General features: G+C 42.0%; 1 protein-coding gene across 1 annotated transcript in view; it reads right to left on the bottom strand.

Moving 5' to 3' along the window:
- Positions 1-18,091, bottom strand: part of CHCHD3 (coiled-coil-helix-coiled-coil-helix domain containing 3) — a 296,334-nt gene that overhangs the window by 26,170 nt on the left and 252,073 nt on the right. The window contains exon 7 of the mRNA XM_082662344.1: positions 2,525-2,660. Coding sequence (XP_082518470.1) covers positions 2,525-2,660 — 136 coding nt within the window. The remainder of the gene's footprint in view (positions 1-2,524; positions 2,661-18,091) is intronic.

Raw genomic sequence — 18,091 nt, 5'->3', positions numbered from 1 at the left:
TTCATGATTATCGTTCACATCTTCCCTCACTGCCTTATTTCTGTATTAGTGGATACTGGATGTCCCTTCACACACACAACTGAAAAGCCAAACACTATGTATTTTTAAATTTGTTTTTATGGCAAGGTCTATCTTGGTCTAGTTGTTAAATTTACCATCATGACTTCCCTGGGTTTCAATTCTCTCAACTGTAAAATGGTGAAAATAAAACCATCTCTATTTACATCTCAGGTTGTCATAAAAAACAAGTAAGAGAATGGACGTGAAATGACCTCGAAATCTAAATCTACAGACATACAAGGTGTTACTCTTTCTTGGTTACTTCCCATTTCAATGCTGCCTATCGTAGGTTTAAAATAAGGTCTTGTGGACATATCTTTTTCATATCAGCTGCTGTTATATACTCTAATATTTGAATGTAACAGTTGTAAAAACAATAGTCACCTGAAACATACTCATTGAAAATATTAAATTATGCTGCAGATGGGCAGGGGGGTCGGGTGGGGAGGGGAGGACGGGAGGTCCCCTTTGGAATCACTAGTAATAATTTGACGCTTTTGGCCGATTTGTTTAAGCTGGTTTCAGCACAGAATAAGGCAAGTGAGGAAAGAAGGAAAAAAATTTAGACTTATTGAATACTTTATAGAAATGGAATCCTCACAACACTGCAAATTACATTACCTCACTTAACAGATGAGAAAAATCAAGGCCCAAGGTTACAGAGCCAATAAAAGAGCTTGGATACAAACTCAGATTTGCCCAATTCAAACTCTGTTGCACCATGTAGCATGCTTGATTTTGTCACAAGTTAAATAACTCTTGTTTTGCTCTGTAAATGTATGCTATTGGTCTCATGGGGCTGTGTGTAGACAGTTCAACACAACCCAGACCATCAGGATGAAGTCAATACTCCAGACACCCTTGCAGGTGCTACTTCGGTAACGGTACAAATCACTGTGGACACAGGCACCTATGTTACAAGACACCAGTGTCAAAACACGCACTTTGTCTCCGCCATTATGTGCACTACCACCCCCGCCTTAATACAGAACTAACATCAGCTAGAAAAACCCATGAGCCCAACTTACAGGTTCCACCTGTTTCAGTCAGTATTAAAATTGAAGGTTGGAGATTGTTAAGAACATATCAGAAGCTGTTTTTAACAAATAAAATGTACTAACTTAACATCAGTAACACTACTTCTACCAAAGATCTTAAAAGAAAGGTATCCCTGGCACACTACTAAGAGTTAGGCAAGTGCCGTATAAACAAGAAAAAGAAAGAAGCCTTTTGTGACGACCTAGAGGGGTGGGATAGGTAGGGTGCAAGGGAGACACAAGGGGGAGGGGATATATGTATATGTACAGCTGATTCACTTTGTTATACAGCAGAAACTAACACACCATTTTAAACATCCAATAAAGATGTTAAAAAATAGAAAAAATAAAAGATAAATGCTAAGGAGGGAAAAAAAAAAAAGAAAAAAGCCTTGAGCCACACGGCTTTTAAAGACAACACAGGCTTTTAATAAATCTTGGTTCTATGTTTTCTGCTAGTGTTGTTATTTTCCAGATATCCAGACAACACTACCCTCCCATCAGATATTCACAGAGTGTTAGAAATTTATCCTAACTGGGATTATTATAACTACAGCAAATTAGACTGCAGGAAGGCATGCTGTGTAATTCAAACACTAGATTTAGTTGGGTTAGAAGGTCAAGTCTAGGGAATTTGTCAGCAGAAAGAACCAAGGTTTCCAACAATTTCCATCTCTCAGAACAATCTATACCCAACAAAATCAGTTAAATGATAGGCAATTACGTGACCTGCCAGAATTGATAATTTACTTCAGCGTTTATCATTAGCTTTCTAAAGTACACAAATTAGAGAAAACACACGTCCCGTGATCATCATATTATTCTGATATGAAGGGTCATGAGAAGAGTATGGCTATGGTACACAGAAGCGATGGAAATTGCTTCCTAGATCCATGTCTGGCCTGTCTTTCCCTGCCCAATTGACTGGACTCTACCAACTGGCAGAAGACTGAATGGTGCTTCCATGGTGGGTTTTTATTTTAGTTTTGTGTTTGCCTTTCGTTTTTTTAAACCAGAATCTCTGCATGACTACTTGCTGTTTATGGACTTGAAGCTGTTGGCCCCTTAACATGTATCCTTCCTCTTTGCTGGCTTTGAGTACTGGCCCAGAAATATGGGGCAATGACCTTGAGGACACAATTATAAAGTAGAGGACAAAAGTTCAAAGCAACTAGAAAAGGTATTCTTTACGTAAAACCTTTTTTTTCTGCAAGTGGAACACAAGGAGACAACGGACTCTTCCTTCAGCCACCTGGATGAAAGGTGATTAAAACTTAACCAACTCATGACAGCAATTCTTGATGACGACTAGTTTGGTTTAAAAAGCTTTTTCATACACATTAGCCTACTGAGTCCTTCCCAGTGCCCATGACGTTGGGCTTTTTATTCCTCTGCTGCCCTAGTTCGCTCCTGGTTTGTACACCCACCTGTTTGGCCTGATTGACGCACTGCTTGTACTGACTGGCCAGAGTGGAGCAGCTGAGGGTCTGCTGGGTGTTCTGGCGGTAACACTGGAGAATTTGGGCCTGCAGATCGGCACAGATGGGATGACACTCATACCGCCTGGAAACAAAAACAGGGACCACTGAGACAAATGGTCTTCAACCGGAATAAAGAACAAGGCTAAAAAAATATATAAAACATCAACTAAGATATAAGTGTTACAACGCCCCCCCCAAAAAGTTGTTCTTAAACAAAAAAGTTTAAGAACAATAATTTTCTTTGACCTTTAAAGAAAGATATCACACAAGATTAAGTGATTTCTTGTTATACAGCAGAAACTAACACAACATTGTAAAGCAGTTATACTCCAATAAAGATGTTAAAAAAAAAAAGATAAGTGATTTCTATGAAATTAGTTCTATTAATTGACACCACTGCGAGCCTCTCTGGACAGGGCAGCATTCCCACCCTACCTCAAACGTGACCATGTGAGTGGGGCCAATTACTCTTCAGCCCAGCCAGCTAACTCAGGAACCTGGGAGCCCCAATGTTCTCTTCCGTTCCCACCTCCAGTTGGTCACAAAGCTTGATATCCTGCAGTCCAGTCCTTTCTCCATACTCACTGTCATTACATTAATTCCTAATCATTTATATCCTGGATTCAAGCAATGACCTTCACGGGTCTCTCTGTCTCTTAACGTTCACCCTCCACTCCTACCTCCCAGAAGGTTCTTTCTAGTAGTAAGTCTAGACAATATCTGCTTTCCAAATAAAATACATGGTCAACAGGCAGGTCCTTTTGGATCAGGTTCCTGCCTAGTCTTTTGCCTCAACCAGACCATGTACAGGGTTTGGTTCTTACACGTCCCTTCACGTCTTGTCTCCACTGCTCTTGATTTTGGAAATGCTCTGCACCCAAGCCTCACCCAGTTCTATGTATCTGGAAAATACCTACCCATCTTTCAATACTTGAGCTAAGTATTGAAGTGCAACCTCCTCTATACGGCTTTCACTAGAGCTCTCTCCAACCACAGCAGAGTCTATCATTCCCTTTATGGTGACCCCCTAACCTGTATTAACTTCCTTTACCATGCACTACACTACAGTCTACTGCAATTTACTGGCATGCAAATCCCAAGTAAGGTCTGCATCTTATTTCCTTTGTTATCTCAGCTATCGACATGGATCCCTCTTATAGAAGTCATGCAATAAATTGTTGAGAATACAAATGCGTGGAGAGAAAATTTAATTCCTTGAGCTAAAATTTTACTAGTTATACTTACAAATCTCGATTTTAGTTAGAGTGCTTTCAGTGAATATGCACTACTAAACATAAATGCTTCCAAAAAGCTCATAATATACACTTGAAAAATGATAATAATAAAATAAACCAAATGGATTATGCAAACAAAAATGAAATATTCTTGTTACAATGGTAGAGGAACTTGGAATATAAGGACTAAATACACAGAAAAACATATATATTACTATCACTTTAATCTAGGGATTCATTTTTTTTCAAATTAGTTTTGCTTAATACAAAAGGTTCCAGCCTCTTATCAGTTCTTCTCTTGGAATTTAAATTTGTTATTTCCATAGTAATCATGAAATAGCATTATTTTAAATTGATGAGTTCTGAAAAACCCCTAGAGAACACGGGAGAAATATTTCTCATCAATAAGGAAACCCCTGGCTGACAATCTGTCTCCTCATTGCTTTTATCCAACACACTAAGCTAGTATACATATTTTGCTAGAATAGAAAACTGAAATGCAAGCCACGTTACTGGCCGCTAAGGGGATTTACTTCCTACTACCCTCTAAAAAAGTAGACACAGAGATAACATTGCTTGTACTCTTTCATTCATTACCTTACTGTTTGGCCAAACACCTAAGAACAGAATTTAAATCCAATCCCAGGAGTTTCAACTCGCTTTAAGGTTTTGAAGTTCAGATGTCTGTGAATGTCTCTGGACACAGACTTCCCTGATCCCCTACCATGAACATCAGTATCTAAAAAGAGTCAGCTGTGTTTCGAAGGGTAGAAGCACAGCTACGACTAACTGACTATAGCAAGACACACTCCTGGACTAAATAACATAAGATCAAGCATCAGGTTAGCTGAACCCAGCAAATATATGATGAATGCCTTTAACAGTTCATGAGAAAGCAGGGTTACATGCTATCCTAGTGTGGAGGACCATCGTCCCTCCAATATACCTTAGATTTAAAACAGGGGGAAAGAAGATGGGAGAGAAGGCTAGAAGCAACCCGACCAGATATGCAGCCCCTCCCCATTAACACACAGCAAAAGACCATAAAGAATGAGCTCCCACACAGTGCTCATCACAAGGAAGATGCTGTGGTTGTTTTTCCTTCTAAAAAGTCTCTTCACAATGGGATTCATTCATCTAATACTATGGACTCCTTAGAAAGAGGTAATTTAAGTTATATGTAAGCATTTACCCTGGGTTGAGCTATTTAGTCATGCAAGTTAAAGTCCATGAGTTATTCATAATTTGAAAGGTGTCAAAATATACTTTTACCACCACAAATCAATACTACTCACTTCCAGGGCCCTTTATTTTCTGTATGGTAGTCTGTTCTGTGTGAGTGAGAGTGCGTGTGTGCACGCAAACGCAGACATTTTCAGAAATCCTTTTTGTACACATTTCAACCTGTATTGATGATTAGATGGTAGAATGGAGGAAAGAGGGGTGGAAATCAACATAATTGTCTTCCAGTTCCTGGACTAGACTCTGGTACATTCTGCTTGGATTAATCCGTAAGGGCAAAGCTCTGTCTCTGTATTGATCTGCAATGCTGTTATGCTGCCCTAATGCACTGTTTTCACTTTGGGAAAATGCTAAATGAGATTACTGTCTAACATTAGGAGGCCATAAAACCCAAGCATGGCACCTTCCATTCAGGAAAAGGGATTCAAAGACATTTCCAATATGCATTATGGTCAACCCTCCATATAGTCATTGAGTCAACAATTGATTTTTATTGACTGCTTTCATTCCTGCTGATGGAAAAAGCCACCATTAGGTAAAAATAACAAAAGGCAGAATTTCAAGATACCCAAGAAGGAAAATTAAATCTCAGCAGCAAGAGACATTTAAACAATTTACTATCTTTGTATGAAAAGATTAAAAAAAAGAAATGGTGAATGACAAATGTTAAGAGAAAGATGAAATATCTGGGGAACTTAAAACCATAATAAAGAAGTGAGAGATAGAATAGTTGTCCAAAAACATACTTACCAAAAAGGAACGGGTGGAATAAAGTTGATACACAGAAATATATATTGCTCAAAAATAAGAAAAAATCCAGTTTAGTGGACTTGAAATTATTGGGGACTTTTGATGGATCCCACCACTTGTCTCCTCCCGTTGCTTTTCCTTTCTGTACTCTATACGTGGCTCCCTGTCTCTTCCCTCCTCCCACCAGCACTAGAAGCTGGCCCTCTGCCCTTCACGCCCTACCCCACCTCATCCCACAGTGGTACTTCGGGCCAAGGAGGTCGTTGACGGTATTCAATGGCAGAACTGGAGACCAAAGATCTGGATAGAGAACAACACCCAAAGAAGCATTCCTGGTAGGTATTCTGTAGCCAGTAAAACAATTTTTTTGCCAATGTTTAATGTTAATATTCACTTAAAAGACAGCTAATAAAATACATCCAAGTATTCTTCTCATAACACTGACAGATCAATGTAGAAACTTCGGGGAAAAAAAATAACAGAAAAGAATAAAGATACATATTTAGGCTGTTTCTAATTTTTAAGTGCTTAAAACACCATGGTGATGGACAAAAATTATCACTACGATGATTTCCTTTGTAGAGTTTCCTATAAGTTGAATTAATTGGTCAAAGAGAAATGAAGATGTTTTGGTAAAAATGACGCTGAGATAAATAAGCAGTATTCAGAACTCTCTTCTTAAGATTCTAGTATTGGGTTTCCCTGGTGGCGCAGTGGTTAAGAATCCGCCTGCCAATGCTGGGGACACGGGTTAGAGCCCTGGTCCGGGAAGATCCCACATGCCATGGAGCAACTGAGCCTGTGCACCACAACTACTGAGCCTGCTCTCTAGAGCCCACGAGCCATAACAACTGAGCCCGTGCTCCGCAAAAGAGAAGCCACCGCAATGAGAAGCCCACGCACCACAACAAAGAGTAGCCCCCGCTCGCCGCAGTTAGAGAAAGCCCGCGCGCAGCAACGAAGACCCAATGCAGCCAAAAAGAAAAGAAAAAAGACTCTAGTATAATACATTTCTACTTAGTTATCTGTTTTAGAGCTATCTGTTGGTTTTGCTGCTGCCTCTCCTACTTTCATGTCTTAGAAACTTCTTTGAGGTGGGTCTGAGCTTTATATTTCGAGAAAACTACTTACCCATCATTTTAGTTCTAATATAAACAAAAAGGATAATGAGGTAATTTCACAGAAGGGAGAAAAGTGTGGAGATAGCCCTCCTCATACCACTCGGAAGGCTCAAGAAGTCATGTAATGACCATCAGTGAGCAGCCACAATTCCTAACGCTCTCGGACACAAAAATCATTCGTTGAGTGCAGGGTGGATACGAGAATGGTTGGCGCTACAAGGGGAATTCTCATTTTTTCGGGGGGTTGGGGAGGAGATTCTGATCTTTTAACAGGTTGCAACAATGCATCTTTCACGGGAACCGGTGACTTTAGAAAAAGGAATCAGTATCACAACTCAGTCCTCTGAATCCACAGGAGGCGGGTGATATGCAAGGAGGGAGGGGAAAGCATTATCAGTCTTCCCCCAGGTTTTAGGATCCTGAGTAAAAGTCCTAAAACCAGGACAATCCCAAAGATGGGACCTCTGGTCACCTATCCAAGATGATATGAACAAATACAGTGCTCTACGCACACAGGTACACTGTTCTTAAACCAATAGGCCTCCCATGCCCTAAGTATATGAGCACAAACACGCCAGGATATAAGGTGAATGAAAAACTTTCCAATTTTGCAATATATTTTTCTTCCTTATTCAGTAATATTGGGTACCCGGAAATGATGGGGGCATTAGGAAAAACCTAGCAAGAGAGTGGGAACCTAGTAACGCGTGACCACATGAAACTGGTGGGGGCTGGATGACTCTGCCTTCTTGCTTAGTGGACAATACACCTCAGCACTACAGGACTCCCCAGTGCCTGGTTTCCTTTCCTGAGGAGGCAGCTCTTGCCCCGCTCTTCTTAGAGAACCCTCATGGTATCTTGCCAATTTCACCATACCCTGCGTGGGATTCTGCTACATGGGCTCGTCCCACCAAGGGTCTAAACTTAGAAAAATGGGGCCATCTTCTGCTGCATCTCCAAAGAACAAGGGCCCCAACTGTTTTGTTTTGTAAATACACTTTCTTAAAATCTCGTGACCTCGAGAGGTTGGCTAACTTTCATCTTCCACTGTATCATGGTACCCTTGCCATATCTGGGCTATGTGCAGCAAGGTTTATATCTCTAAAAAGGGAGATAAAATAACTGTTACTGGGACTTCCCTGGCGGTCCAGTGGTTAAGACTCCACGCTTCCACTGCAAGGGGTACTGGTTTGATCCCTGGTTGGGGAACTAAGATCTCACATGCCACATGGCCAAAAAATAAAAAAAATAAAATTATTACTTACACAAAGGATATCTGGGATAAGCAGCAATAACTATATAGAGTTTGGGGACACAGAACATAATTGATGTCAACATTAACTCAGGGGCTTCCCTGGTGGTACAGTGGTTGAGAGTCTGCCTGCCGATGCAGGGGACACGGGTTCGTGCCCCGGTCCAGGAAGATCCCACATGCCGTGGAGCGCCTGCGCCCGTGAGCCATGGCCGCTGAGCCTGCGCATCCAGAGCCTGTTGCTCCGCAATGGGAGAGGCCACAACAGTGAGAGGCCCGCGTACCGCAAAAACAAACAAACAAACAAACAAAAAAAACATTAACTCAACCTGGAAGAACTCGAAATCAACTTCCCATCACACTTACTTTAGGACAAAACCAAATACTCAAGAGGTGTTATTTTCTCAAGCTCACACAAAGTCCTCTCGTTAGGTAAAATTCTACACCTAACATACTGCACTTTAGTCTGGGTGACCCTTAATTTAGAGAAGTATAAGCCATCCTTCCCTCTCCCTTTCTTCTTTAACAATGCCTGGTGTGCTGTTATTGCTTAATAAATGTCAAGTAATAACACTGTAATAAAAATGGGCACTAGTAAGTTAACAATGCAGCTCTTTGCTTTAAAGGTGCCTGAGAGCAGCAGTTTATACAAAGTATCTGGAGCATAAACGTCACCTCCTGCCACGCACATAGTAGGAACAAAATTAAATCACAGCTCACAGAAGTGGGCCTTGGTTATAAGAACTGAAATACTGGGAGTGTTTTCTCTGTCCCATCAAAAGACCTACAAGCCACGAATGAAGACATGTCTAGGGCCAAACATTAAATTTGAATCTCCAAAGGCTGTATCAGTGTGTGAATGAGACCAAGTCATCTTAATACACACCAATTTATTTTTACTTGAAATATCTCAATAAGACTTCAAGGCCAGGAGAAGCATCATCATCATCATCACCATCATTATTATTATTAAAGAAAAGCATGACAAATCTCTGACTTTGTAAAGTCACTTTAATTAGACAACTTAGAAAATGTTAATCTTGAGCATACACAATGCATCACCCTTGGATTTCTTTTCCTTTAAATATATGTATCTATATAATACATTGAACTCATGCCAACACAAATTAAAAGTTACATTATTTTACCTATGAGGCTTTGGGAGTTATTTCCATTTCCCCTATCCTGCTACTTTAGAATGTTCACTAAAATTGGTCTAAGGATAGAAAATATGAGAGCTGGTTCATTCATTCTTTCATCTACGCAGCTACTCCGACAACAAATATTATTAAGTCACAGACATTTATCAAGCACTCATTACATGGCATCACTACGGTAGGTGCTGAATAAGATGTGATCCTTGCCTTCTGCTGGCTCCCACTCTAGTAGGGAGAGACAGAGGTGTACACGAAGTCTTATAATGAGAATGCTGAGCTATAAACAAAGTGCTAAACAGAGCTCTCGTTTTGAATGGAACAGGAACTGAACATACAGTGTTCCAGACAAGAGGACATTCATCACCAGTGAACAGGAGGGGAAGACTGGCCTTAGGATTCGCTTGAAGTAACTTTCAAGCCAGCAGGAAGATCTGTCCATTGTATCTAAACTATAGAGACACACTCCAAGATGGAGAGGAGAGACCTCTTGAGACCTTGGGTATATGAATACACCCGCAACCTGGTTACTCCAAGCCTTCTAGATGCCTCTGCTTTCTCTCAGAGCAAAGTTCAGTGCTTGTGTTCATGACATTTGCCAACACAAGCTTGGTTTGGCGGGGTGGGAGTAGTTGCGTATGGTAAGAGTTTACAAACTCTTTGAGTTAAGTAGGGAATCCCTAGAAAATAATCAGAGGCCAGATGCCCACTTGCAGACCTGTCAACAATAAACGAATGTTGAGACAGGTTTCTGGTTGCTCTGTCTTGGTAGGAGGGCTATGGTGCCGACTTTCAGCTGGTGCCAACATTACTCTTCAGCCTTCATCACTTTCCTACTTAGGGGCTGCCTTCGCTAAGTAACCACGCTACTGTTTCCTACTTCATATGGCCAAGAAGGCGAAAACTGGATAATTTGGCCTTAGATCAATGCCCAGTTTCGGAGGCAGGAGGGAGACAGTAGGAACTGGAATAAGACGGGGAAGGTAGAAAGATACTGAGAAGCTGAAGAACCTACCAGAATTCGAGGGGACTCCTGGACAAGAAAGGGAAGCGTTATGGGCCAGATCAGTCCAGATGCAGAGAGAGCAGAGGGACTGGCTGAGCAGCTAAACAACCCCTGAGGAAGGACAAGGGAAAGGGGAGACTGCAGGCTCCAGGCTACGGGGCTGCAGCAAACTGTGGCATTGGTTTCCAAATTCTGGAAGGGCCTTTATCCCCTTCATCACCCATTCTTCCTGCTCAAGTCCTCAGGCTCAGAAGAGGAAGAGCTGGATACAGCCAACATGGTTGTCTCCCATACAGCCAAGGGGAGGGCACCAGTCCTGGCAATCTAGCAGGTTTTTACTGAGAGAGGACACTTGTAATGAACCTAAGACACTCTGACCAAATTTTAACGGAACGCTGGAGACAACCTCCCAGAGATGATCCTTCCGTATTTGGAGCAATATTTATTTCATAAGTCTTATTGTATCATTTTCATCAATGCAATCCGACTACTGCAGTAGCACAGAATCACAGCATCTTCAGGTTGAGTAGTATGGTACCAGCAGCCTGTGGAGAAATATGGTAAGCACACACTTTCATGTTAGGTCCCTATTCTTAGGCGCTTCTAATTTTTCAAAAAGAATCACGCTCTGGGATGAATTGTCTATGCTCCTTCCCAGCTGAGGAGTGACTTAGGGATGAGATGTTTGGTGAAATTCCATCTGAGTCACCCAAGCATAGACATACATTCTGGTACCCTTACCTCTTCCCTGCAGTGATCAAATCTGAAAGAGTGCTTTTAATACTAAGATAAGGACAGCTTAGTTTAAAACATTTCAAAACTGCCATGTATCTCGAGAACTGTGACACATTCACAGTTAAAAACTGGGTTAAGATAAAATTTTAAGTCTGTAGTGAGAGAGTGTGTTATAGTACATTAGGTGATACTCTTTTTTCCACTACATTTTGAAAGCAAGATCCAAATACTAGATACACCCAGGAAGGAATGTGCCTGGCTCTCTTAACTGAAAGAACTGCAAATGTATTACTGCAGTGACAAGTAAAGGAAAAAAATTATCCATACTGATCTGCCCTTAAGTGTCAGAGTACTAATAATGAGGAATGGAAAGAGGGCTAGAGCTGGGTCTCTTGTCTGTTTCCCATCCCTTCGATGAGCTGAAAGGGAGGAGGCTTAGGCTCTACCCCTGCCAACAGGAAATCCCCAAATGGGTGCACTACGCCATGCCCTAGTGACTAGGCCATGCCCGCAAACTCCAGGAACTGTCAGGCAGAAAAATGCCACCTGGACATCACAGGGGTGTACATACTGTGGAGGAGGAGGTAAAGGTGTGTCCACCACAAGGGAGAAAAACTCATACCTGTAAAAGAAACACCCTCGTAAAGGTCACAGGTTAAGACAAGGCGGTGTGACGGGTGTAAGGGAAAGAGTACAGTGGTAAGCGCCACAACTGTTCTGAGGAGGGAGCTGGGGGAGGTCTAGGGAGAGTCCACGGAGGAGAAGAGATGGGTTGTGAAAGCCTTATCCCGAATGCAGGGTAAGACTGTAAGAGGCAGAGAGGACACGTAAGAAGGTCTACGTGAGCCAAGGCCCAGGCTCAGTCATGCTGGGCGCGTCCAGGGGCCTCAGGTTGTAGGGAGGGTGGCAGAGGTTGAGAGGCGGCACTGAAAAGGGAGGCACTGGGATCTGGACGGTCTTCTAATAAGACAGAGGATGCTTAGACTCTGTTCTGCAGGTGGAGACAAACCACCAACCTCTCCAAATGAGACAGCAAAGCCATCAAGGTGCCTAAGCTGATCGGATGTGAACAAATCAGATAGATGGAAGTGGGAACCATCTAGGCTGGGAGCCCAGTGGAGCTGTGTCCAGCTATAAAAACAGGCAAGAATGGAGGCACTAGAAAGCAAGTATGGAAGGATGCAGTAACTGACAGATGTGGATATCAAGAAGACGAAAGACTGGGCAATACACATGTGGCTTAGGCCTGGGGATTTAAAGAATGCAAGTGCTTGAGCAATGTTCCCAAGTGGAAACGACCTACCAAAATCTAGAGTGTGGACCTGGAGCTCAGCACTGGGCTGAGCACAATCATGGACTGAGCATCCCCTGAAAGACACAGCGGGGAGCGCAGAGACAGAGGGCAGGAGGGACAGTTGAGCCCTGGGGAGCAGCCCCATTGGGGGTAAGGTGACAGGGAAGGAAGACGGAGCGGTCAGAGAACTGGGAGTGGAGAGAAGAAGCAGTATGACAGCATCACGAGGCTGGGAAACCAGAGCTTCATGAAAGAGAAGAAAGTTGAAAAGAATACAGATTGATAAAAGGCCGTGGAATTCAATCCCCAGCAATTTAGAGAAATAATTTCAATATAGTACGTAAGGCAGAAGCCAGACAGCAGGAAATTGGTAAATAAGAAAATGGGCAGTAAAGAGATGAAGGCAGTGGGATTAGGTCAGTTCAATATCCTTTACGGAGTGCTTGTTCTATACCAGGCACTGTGTGTGTGTGCGTACGTGCGTGCGTGTGTGTAGGAGAGAAAGACACACCTATTTTATAAGAGCTGCTTCTATGGGGCACATCTGGGAACACTAAAAATATGAAAGGGGAGGAGTACATCTGGCTGGAGATGACCAGAAAAGGTCTTAGATGAGATGCAAGAATTTCAGTAGTCTTAAAGAACAGGAAGGGCTTAGGCAGTTAGATAGGAGAGAAAGGCACTCTAGACAGAAAAGTAGAAGAAGCAAAGGCTGTGGAAGAAGAGAAGAAAGTTTGCAGGCAGAGGCAGTGACATCACTAACAGACTTTTTTTTTGTTTAAAGATTCATATGGAAATTTACATGCAAATCAGAAAGCCAAAACACTCTGAGCAAGGACATGCCCTACAAGTGATAAAGGAATTTCCAGAAAGTACAGTAATGAGCAGAGGTGAGCTTAGAAGTTGGGTAAAGAGGGAAGGTTGTGTGAAAAAAGGAGAGTTTTGATTCAACAGTCTTTAAAAAGAAAGACAAGAAGGGCAGGAAGGAGGGCAGACATGGTGTGATTAAAGAGAAACATGGTGTGATTAAGGAGGACCACGGTTCTCTTGGTTAAAGCGTAAGTCCACAGTGAGGAATATTAAAAGAGAGATTGGTGAGACATAGGAGGGGCGGAAGGAAATCTTTCGGTGGGAAACCTCAAAAGCTAGATGAATCATCTGACAGTAATGGGAATTCACGTGAGTAAGAATGGGAACAATCCACGAGAAGAGGGATTCTCCTCCTAAAGGCGTCAGCAAGTAGCTGCTGTTTCCCTACTTAATACCCCATAAATGAGGGATACCTCAAAAGAATTTCATAACTAATAAAAGCGAAGAGTTTATATGGGATGTATAATAACAGTGAACTACACGTGCATCGATGGAACATCCGCACAATTACTCTTCAGTTTAAAAATTCGAACATTTCTTTTTACGGTTCTGATTAAAGTACTCGGTACTGATGCCGTAACACATCATACAATCTCAACCCCTTGTGTTACATAAACAGATTTAAGCATGTTTCAGAGGACAGGCAAGATTTAGCAAATTGGCAGCTGCTGAGACTGAAATTGACAAGACTAACCATGAAAGTAGAGGAAACAACAACCTCCTGCACACAAATTCTTCAAATGATTATGATGAGCCTCACACACGAGTATTTCTGAGGCGGAATCACAATGATTCCTATGTAAAGGGATAATGATGTATTACCGCAGGACCAGACAATGCATTTCTCAATTCATGTCCTGGATTGGATTCATCATGCTGAGCCCCATTAGTTTTACATCTCCCTAAGGGTTCCAATTCAGCAGTATTAATCTAAGCCCTCACACGCAGCTCCAGTCGCTGAACGCCTGCCATATGACTGTCCTTTAATACAGCTCTCCAGTTGAGTGTTTCTGGAGGAAAATCATATAACCAGGGTAAATCCATAGGCAGACACTAAATTCTGCCTACCATGTTTTTACATTTCTGTGGTAAATTCATTCTTGCCCTCTTTCCCATGATTATTTCATTACATCTCCATTCTCCTCTCACTCTTGGCCATTTTTCTAATTTCATTGACAAAACCAGAAACCAGATAGCTCCCTCACTGTCCCATCACAAAATCTGGATCTGCAACTTTTCTACTGTTACTTTGGAGGAAGAGTGCCTCTCTCCTAACAATTCCTTTCCCTACTAGATCATTTTTAAGAGCTCTCCCACGAAGAGTGCTATCCGAGAGAACTCCCTGCAGTGATGGAAACGGTCATGTCTATGCAGCCCAACACACTGGTCAAGGCCACATGTTGCTACTGAGCACCTGAAATGTGACTAAAGCAACAAAGGTAAAATTTTATATTTTATTTAATTTTAATAAATTTAAATCTAAACAGTCACCCATGGCTAGTGGCTATCATATTGTTGAAAGCACAGCTCTAGCAAATACTATTCTTATGACAGCCACCTCCACTTCCTACCTTCCATCCATTCTCTTCTATCCACATCCAAGTGGCCAAATCCAACCAAACTTGGTAGACGTCTTATAGGGCCAATCAGCATGGACTTAAGTAAATTACTCCCCTCTCCTGAAAGGGGCTTCTTGGCTTCTACAAACACTGCACTTCCTCCCTTGCTTCTCCTCCAGCTCATCTTCTTCTAACTGATCTCTTGATGTGGGAGATCCTCAGGGCCATATCCTGCTCTTCTCTCTATATAGTCTCTCCACCAGGATCTCAACCATTCATGTGGCTTTCACTTGTTTGCTGACAGCTATCAAATCTGTACCTCTAGCCCTGCCTTCTTACAGGTGTCTGCCTCCTGCTATTCACACTGAAGGTTTTACAGGTGCTACATGTTTAAAATCGAACACTTAATTCCTTCCTCTACCCGCAATTTGTTCTTTCTTCCCCATCTCAGTAAATGGACCTTCCAAAATCAGGGAATTCCCCCTTGACACCGCCTCTTCTCTCATTCCCAATATCCAATCTGTCACCAAGTCTTATCAATTAAACTTCAAAAACAGATCCGGAATCAACCTATTTCTCTCCATCTCCATTGTCATTATTCCAGATCAAGTCGCTACCACCACCACCTGGAATATTTCAAAAATCTCCTAAGCAGTCTCCTGGTTTCCATTCTGAGTCCTCCAGCCTCATCTTTACAGCAATTCATTATCAACACAACAACTGGAACGCCTCCTTTTAAATGGACCTTATAACTTCCAGGTTACAACCCTAATCCTTCAAACACTCCTTACTGCTCTTAGGATAAAATTCGAAATACTAATTATGGCCTAGTAGGACGTGGCCCCCCGCTCCATCTCCGGCCTCATCTCTCCCAACTCTGCTTTCCTGCATGCTTCCTTTCAGAACCCCAAAGGAGCTGAGCTCCTTCCTCGGGGCCTTAACACTTGCTGATCTAGCTGCTTAAATGACCTTCCATTACGCTCCCCCAACACCTACTATTTTAGCCTAAAGAGAGGTCGTCTCTGATCCCTCACAGGGGATTCCCATGTCACATGATCTTATAGCATTTGACAGCACTTAGCACAACTATAACTGTTGAGTTTATCTGGGCGACTAGTCATTTCTCTGATTAGTCTGTAAGCTCCAAGAGGGCAGGGCTCATGTCTGTTCCATCTACACAGTATTCCCAGCGCCTGGAACAGCATCTGGCAAACACCAGGGGCTGCTCAGACCCCTCACTACAGAGCTACTAGGGCACTCCACTTCTCCTCGCCACTATGTTGGCCTGAGTGTATGTGCGCGCATAAGGTGGATGGAAGTGTGTCCAAAGTACTACACTGGGGGAACAAATGTTCCTAATATCCCAACTGGAATCGAGATGAGTTTTCTTCTAATATAGTAGTACGAGCAAAGTTAGTTAGCTTCCATAATATAGTCACTGCTTATACTTGCGCCATTTACCCTGATGGTTAACATAGGATCTGGCATCTAAAACACCTACGTCCAAATCTGGGCTCCGCCTTTCTCTTGCTATGGAAGCTGGCGCAAACTGCTTAATCTTTGTAAGGTGCAACTTTTTCATGGGTTCCTACTGTTTTGCTGTAAAGATTATTAAGATAATGCGTAAGCCCTCAGCACAATGCCCGGCACACAGTAAGCTTTTAACAAACAGTAGCTGCTATTATTACTATTATTCTTATTATCTCAACTAATAAATTTCAGTAGGTTGTTCTAGGAACGTATTAGTTACCACCTTATTTCTAAAGGAAAATGGGTTTCCACTTTCACACTGCCAACTTAAAAACCAAGTTTTAGAATACAATTCACGTGAGGGTTGGTGACTGTTCACGTAACCTGAAGGTGTCCACGAAGTGTTCAGGTGGCAGCAAAGAAGGTTCCTGCATGTGTTTTTGATAAAGGGATTAAAAAGCTGCACTCATGTTAAAATCAAACCTCCAGCATGGGGTATATAATTAACATAAACCTATACATCTTTTCTTCTCTCAACTACGTTCTCACAGAGAGCAACAGTCTTCCCTATGAATAAATGGAATTGTACCTGAAGTAATTACACTTGGCACAGATTTGCCCACTGCTGGTGGCAGGGCTGCTACTTGTGACTAGGCACTGAAGAGGAACTCAACGGAATTGATGGCAAACTACTTTAATTTTCTTTAATAGTAGCAAAATCCTGTCTAAAACAAGCTGGACATTTCAAGAATAATCAACACCACACAATTAACGTTCTATTACCATTAAACCAGTATTCAAACAGGCCAGAAACTGGTTTTCAGCCTCTTTCCATGAATTTCTGTATCTTTAGTGTCATAAATGTCATTCTGTAAAGTCAAGCTGGCAGTCCTCAGCAGGAGGCCCAGAAGTGCCAGCGTTACTTAAATATGTCGGATAACTTTTCAGTTCATTCACGCTGTGAGATCTGTTCCCCGTACCCCACGCTCAAAAAACGTTAACCACCAAAGGGCATTCAGGAACAGGGAGAAACATGAGAGGACCAATGGTGATTTCATTTTCAAATGGTTTAAATAGGCAATGACAGCACTGACTGCGATGGCCCTGTAGCCCAGGCCACAGCAGGGACCGGGGGGAAGCTTGGGATCGAAGGATTCTCTTTTCAATAATACTGATAAGAAATTAAAGACGGTCTCCCCTATGCCTGATGAGTAGCCCTTGTGAAGGATATATGAGAACCTAGGATCTTGCACATAATAAAACCACGACAGATATCTGTGGATTCATTACTGCTCAGAAGTTAACTGCACATGACTAAGATGATGTAGAAAGCTTAGAAACTTGGAGTTTTGCTATACATATCATTTCACATCATGGTAAGAAGTATATAATGGCTGTGGCTATACATATTATGAAGTAGACATTTCAGACTTATTTGCCTAATTTGACCAATGTAAACCGTCCACAACTGGCTGCTAATGGCCAGCAACTCGTTTGGGTTAGGAATGAAGAGACTTGAGAGAAGATCTTCAAGTGCTGCTCAGGACTGTAACTTCAGTTTAAGGTCTGAATAACTGGTTTGATTATCCAAATTGGATGAATTAATGAGACAAAAAAACCCACAAGCACACAGAATAAAATAAAGCACTGAGGGCTTTTCATTAAAACTTTTCAAAACAATGGTAAGTTAATTATAGTATTAATTTCTACCAAATACCATTAATTTTTACCACTTTTTGATCTCCAAGATTAGTTATTATTGCCAATATTTATACTGAAGAAGAACCGTTTAACAGATGGAGTTTTACTACTTCTGGTATTTAGG

The sequence above is a fragment of the Grampus griseus genome (assembly GCF_964374135.1).
Source record: "Grampus griseus genome assembly, chromosome: 9".
Lineage (NCBI taxonomy): Eukaryota > Metazoa > Chordata > Mammalia > Artiodactyla > Delphinidae > Grampus > Grampus griseus.
This window is presented reverse-complemented; position numbering and strand designations above follow the sequence as displayed.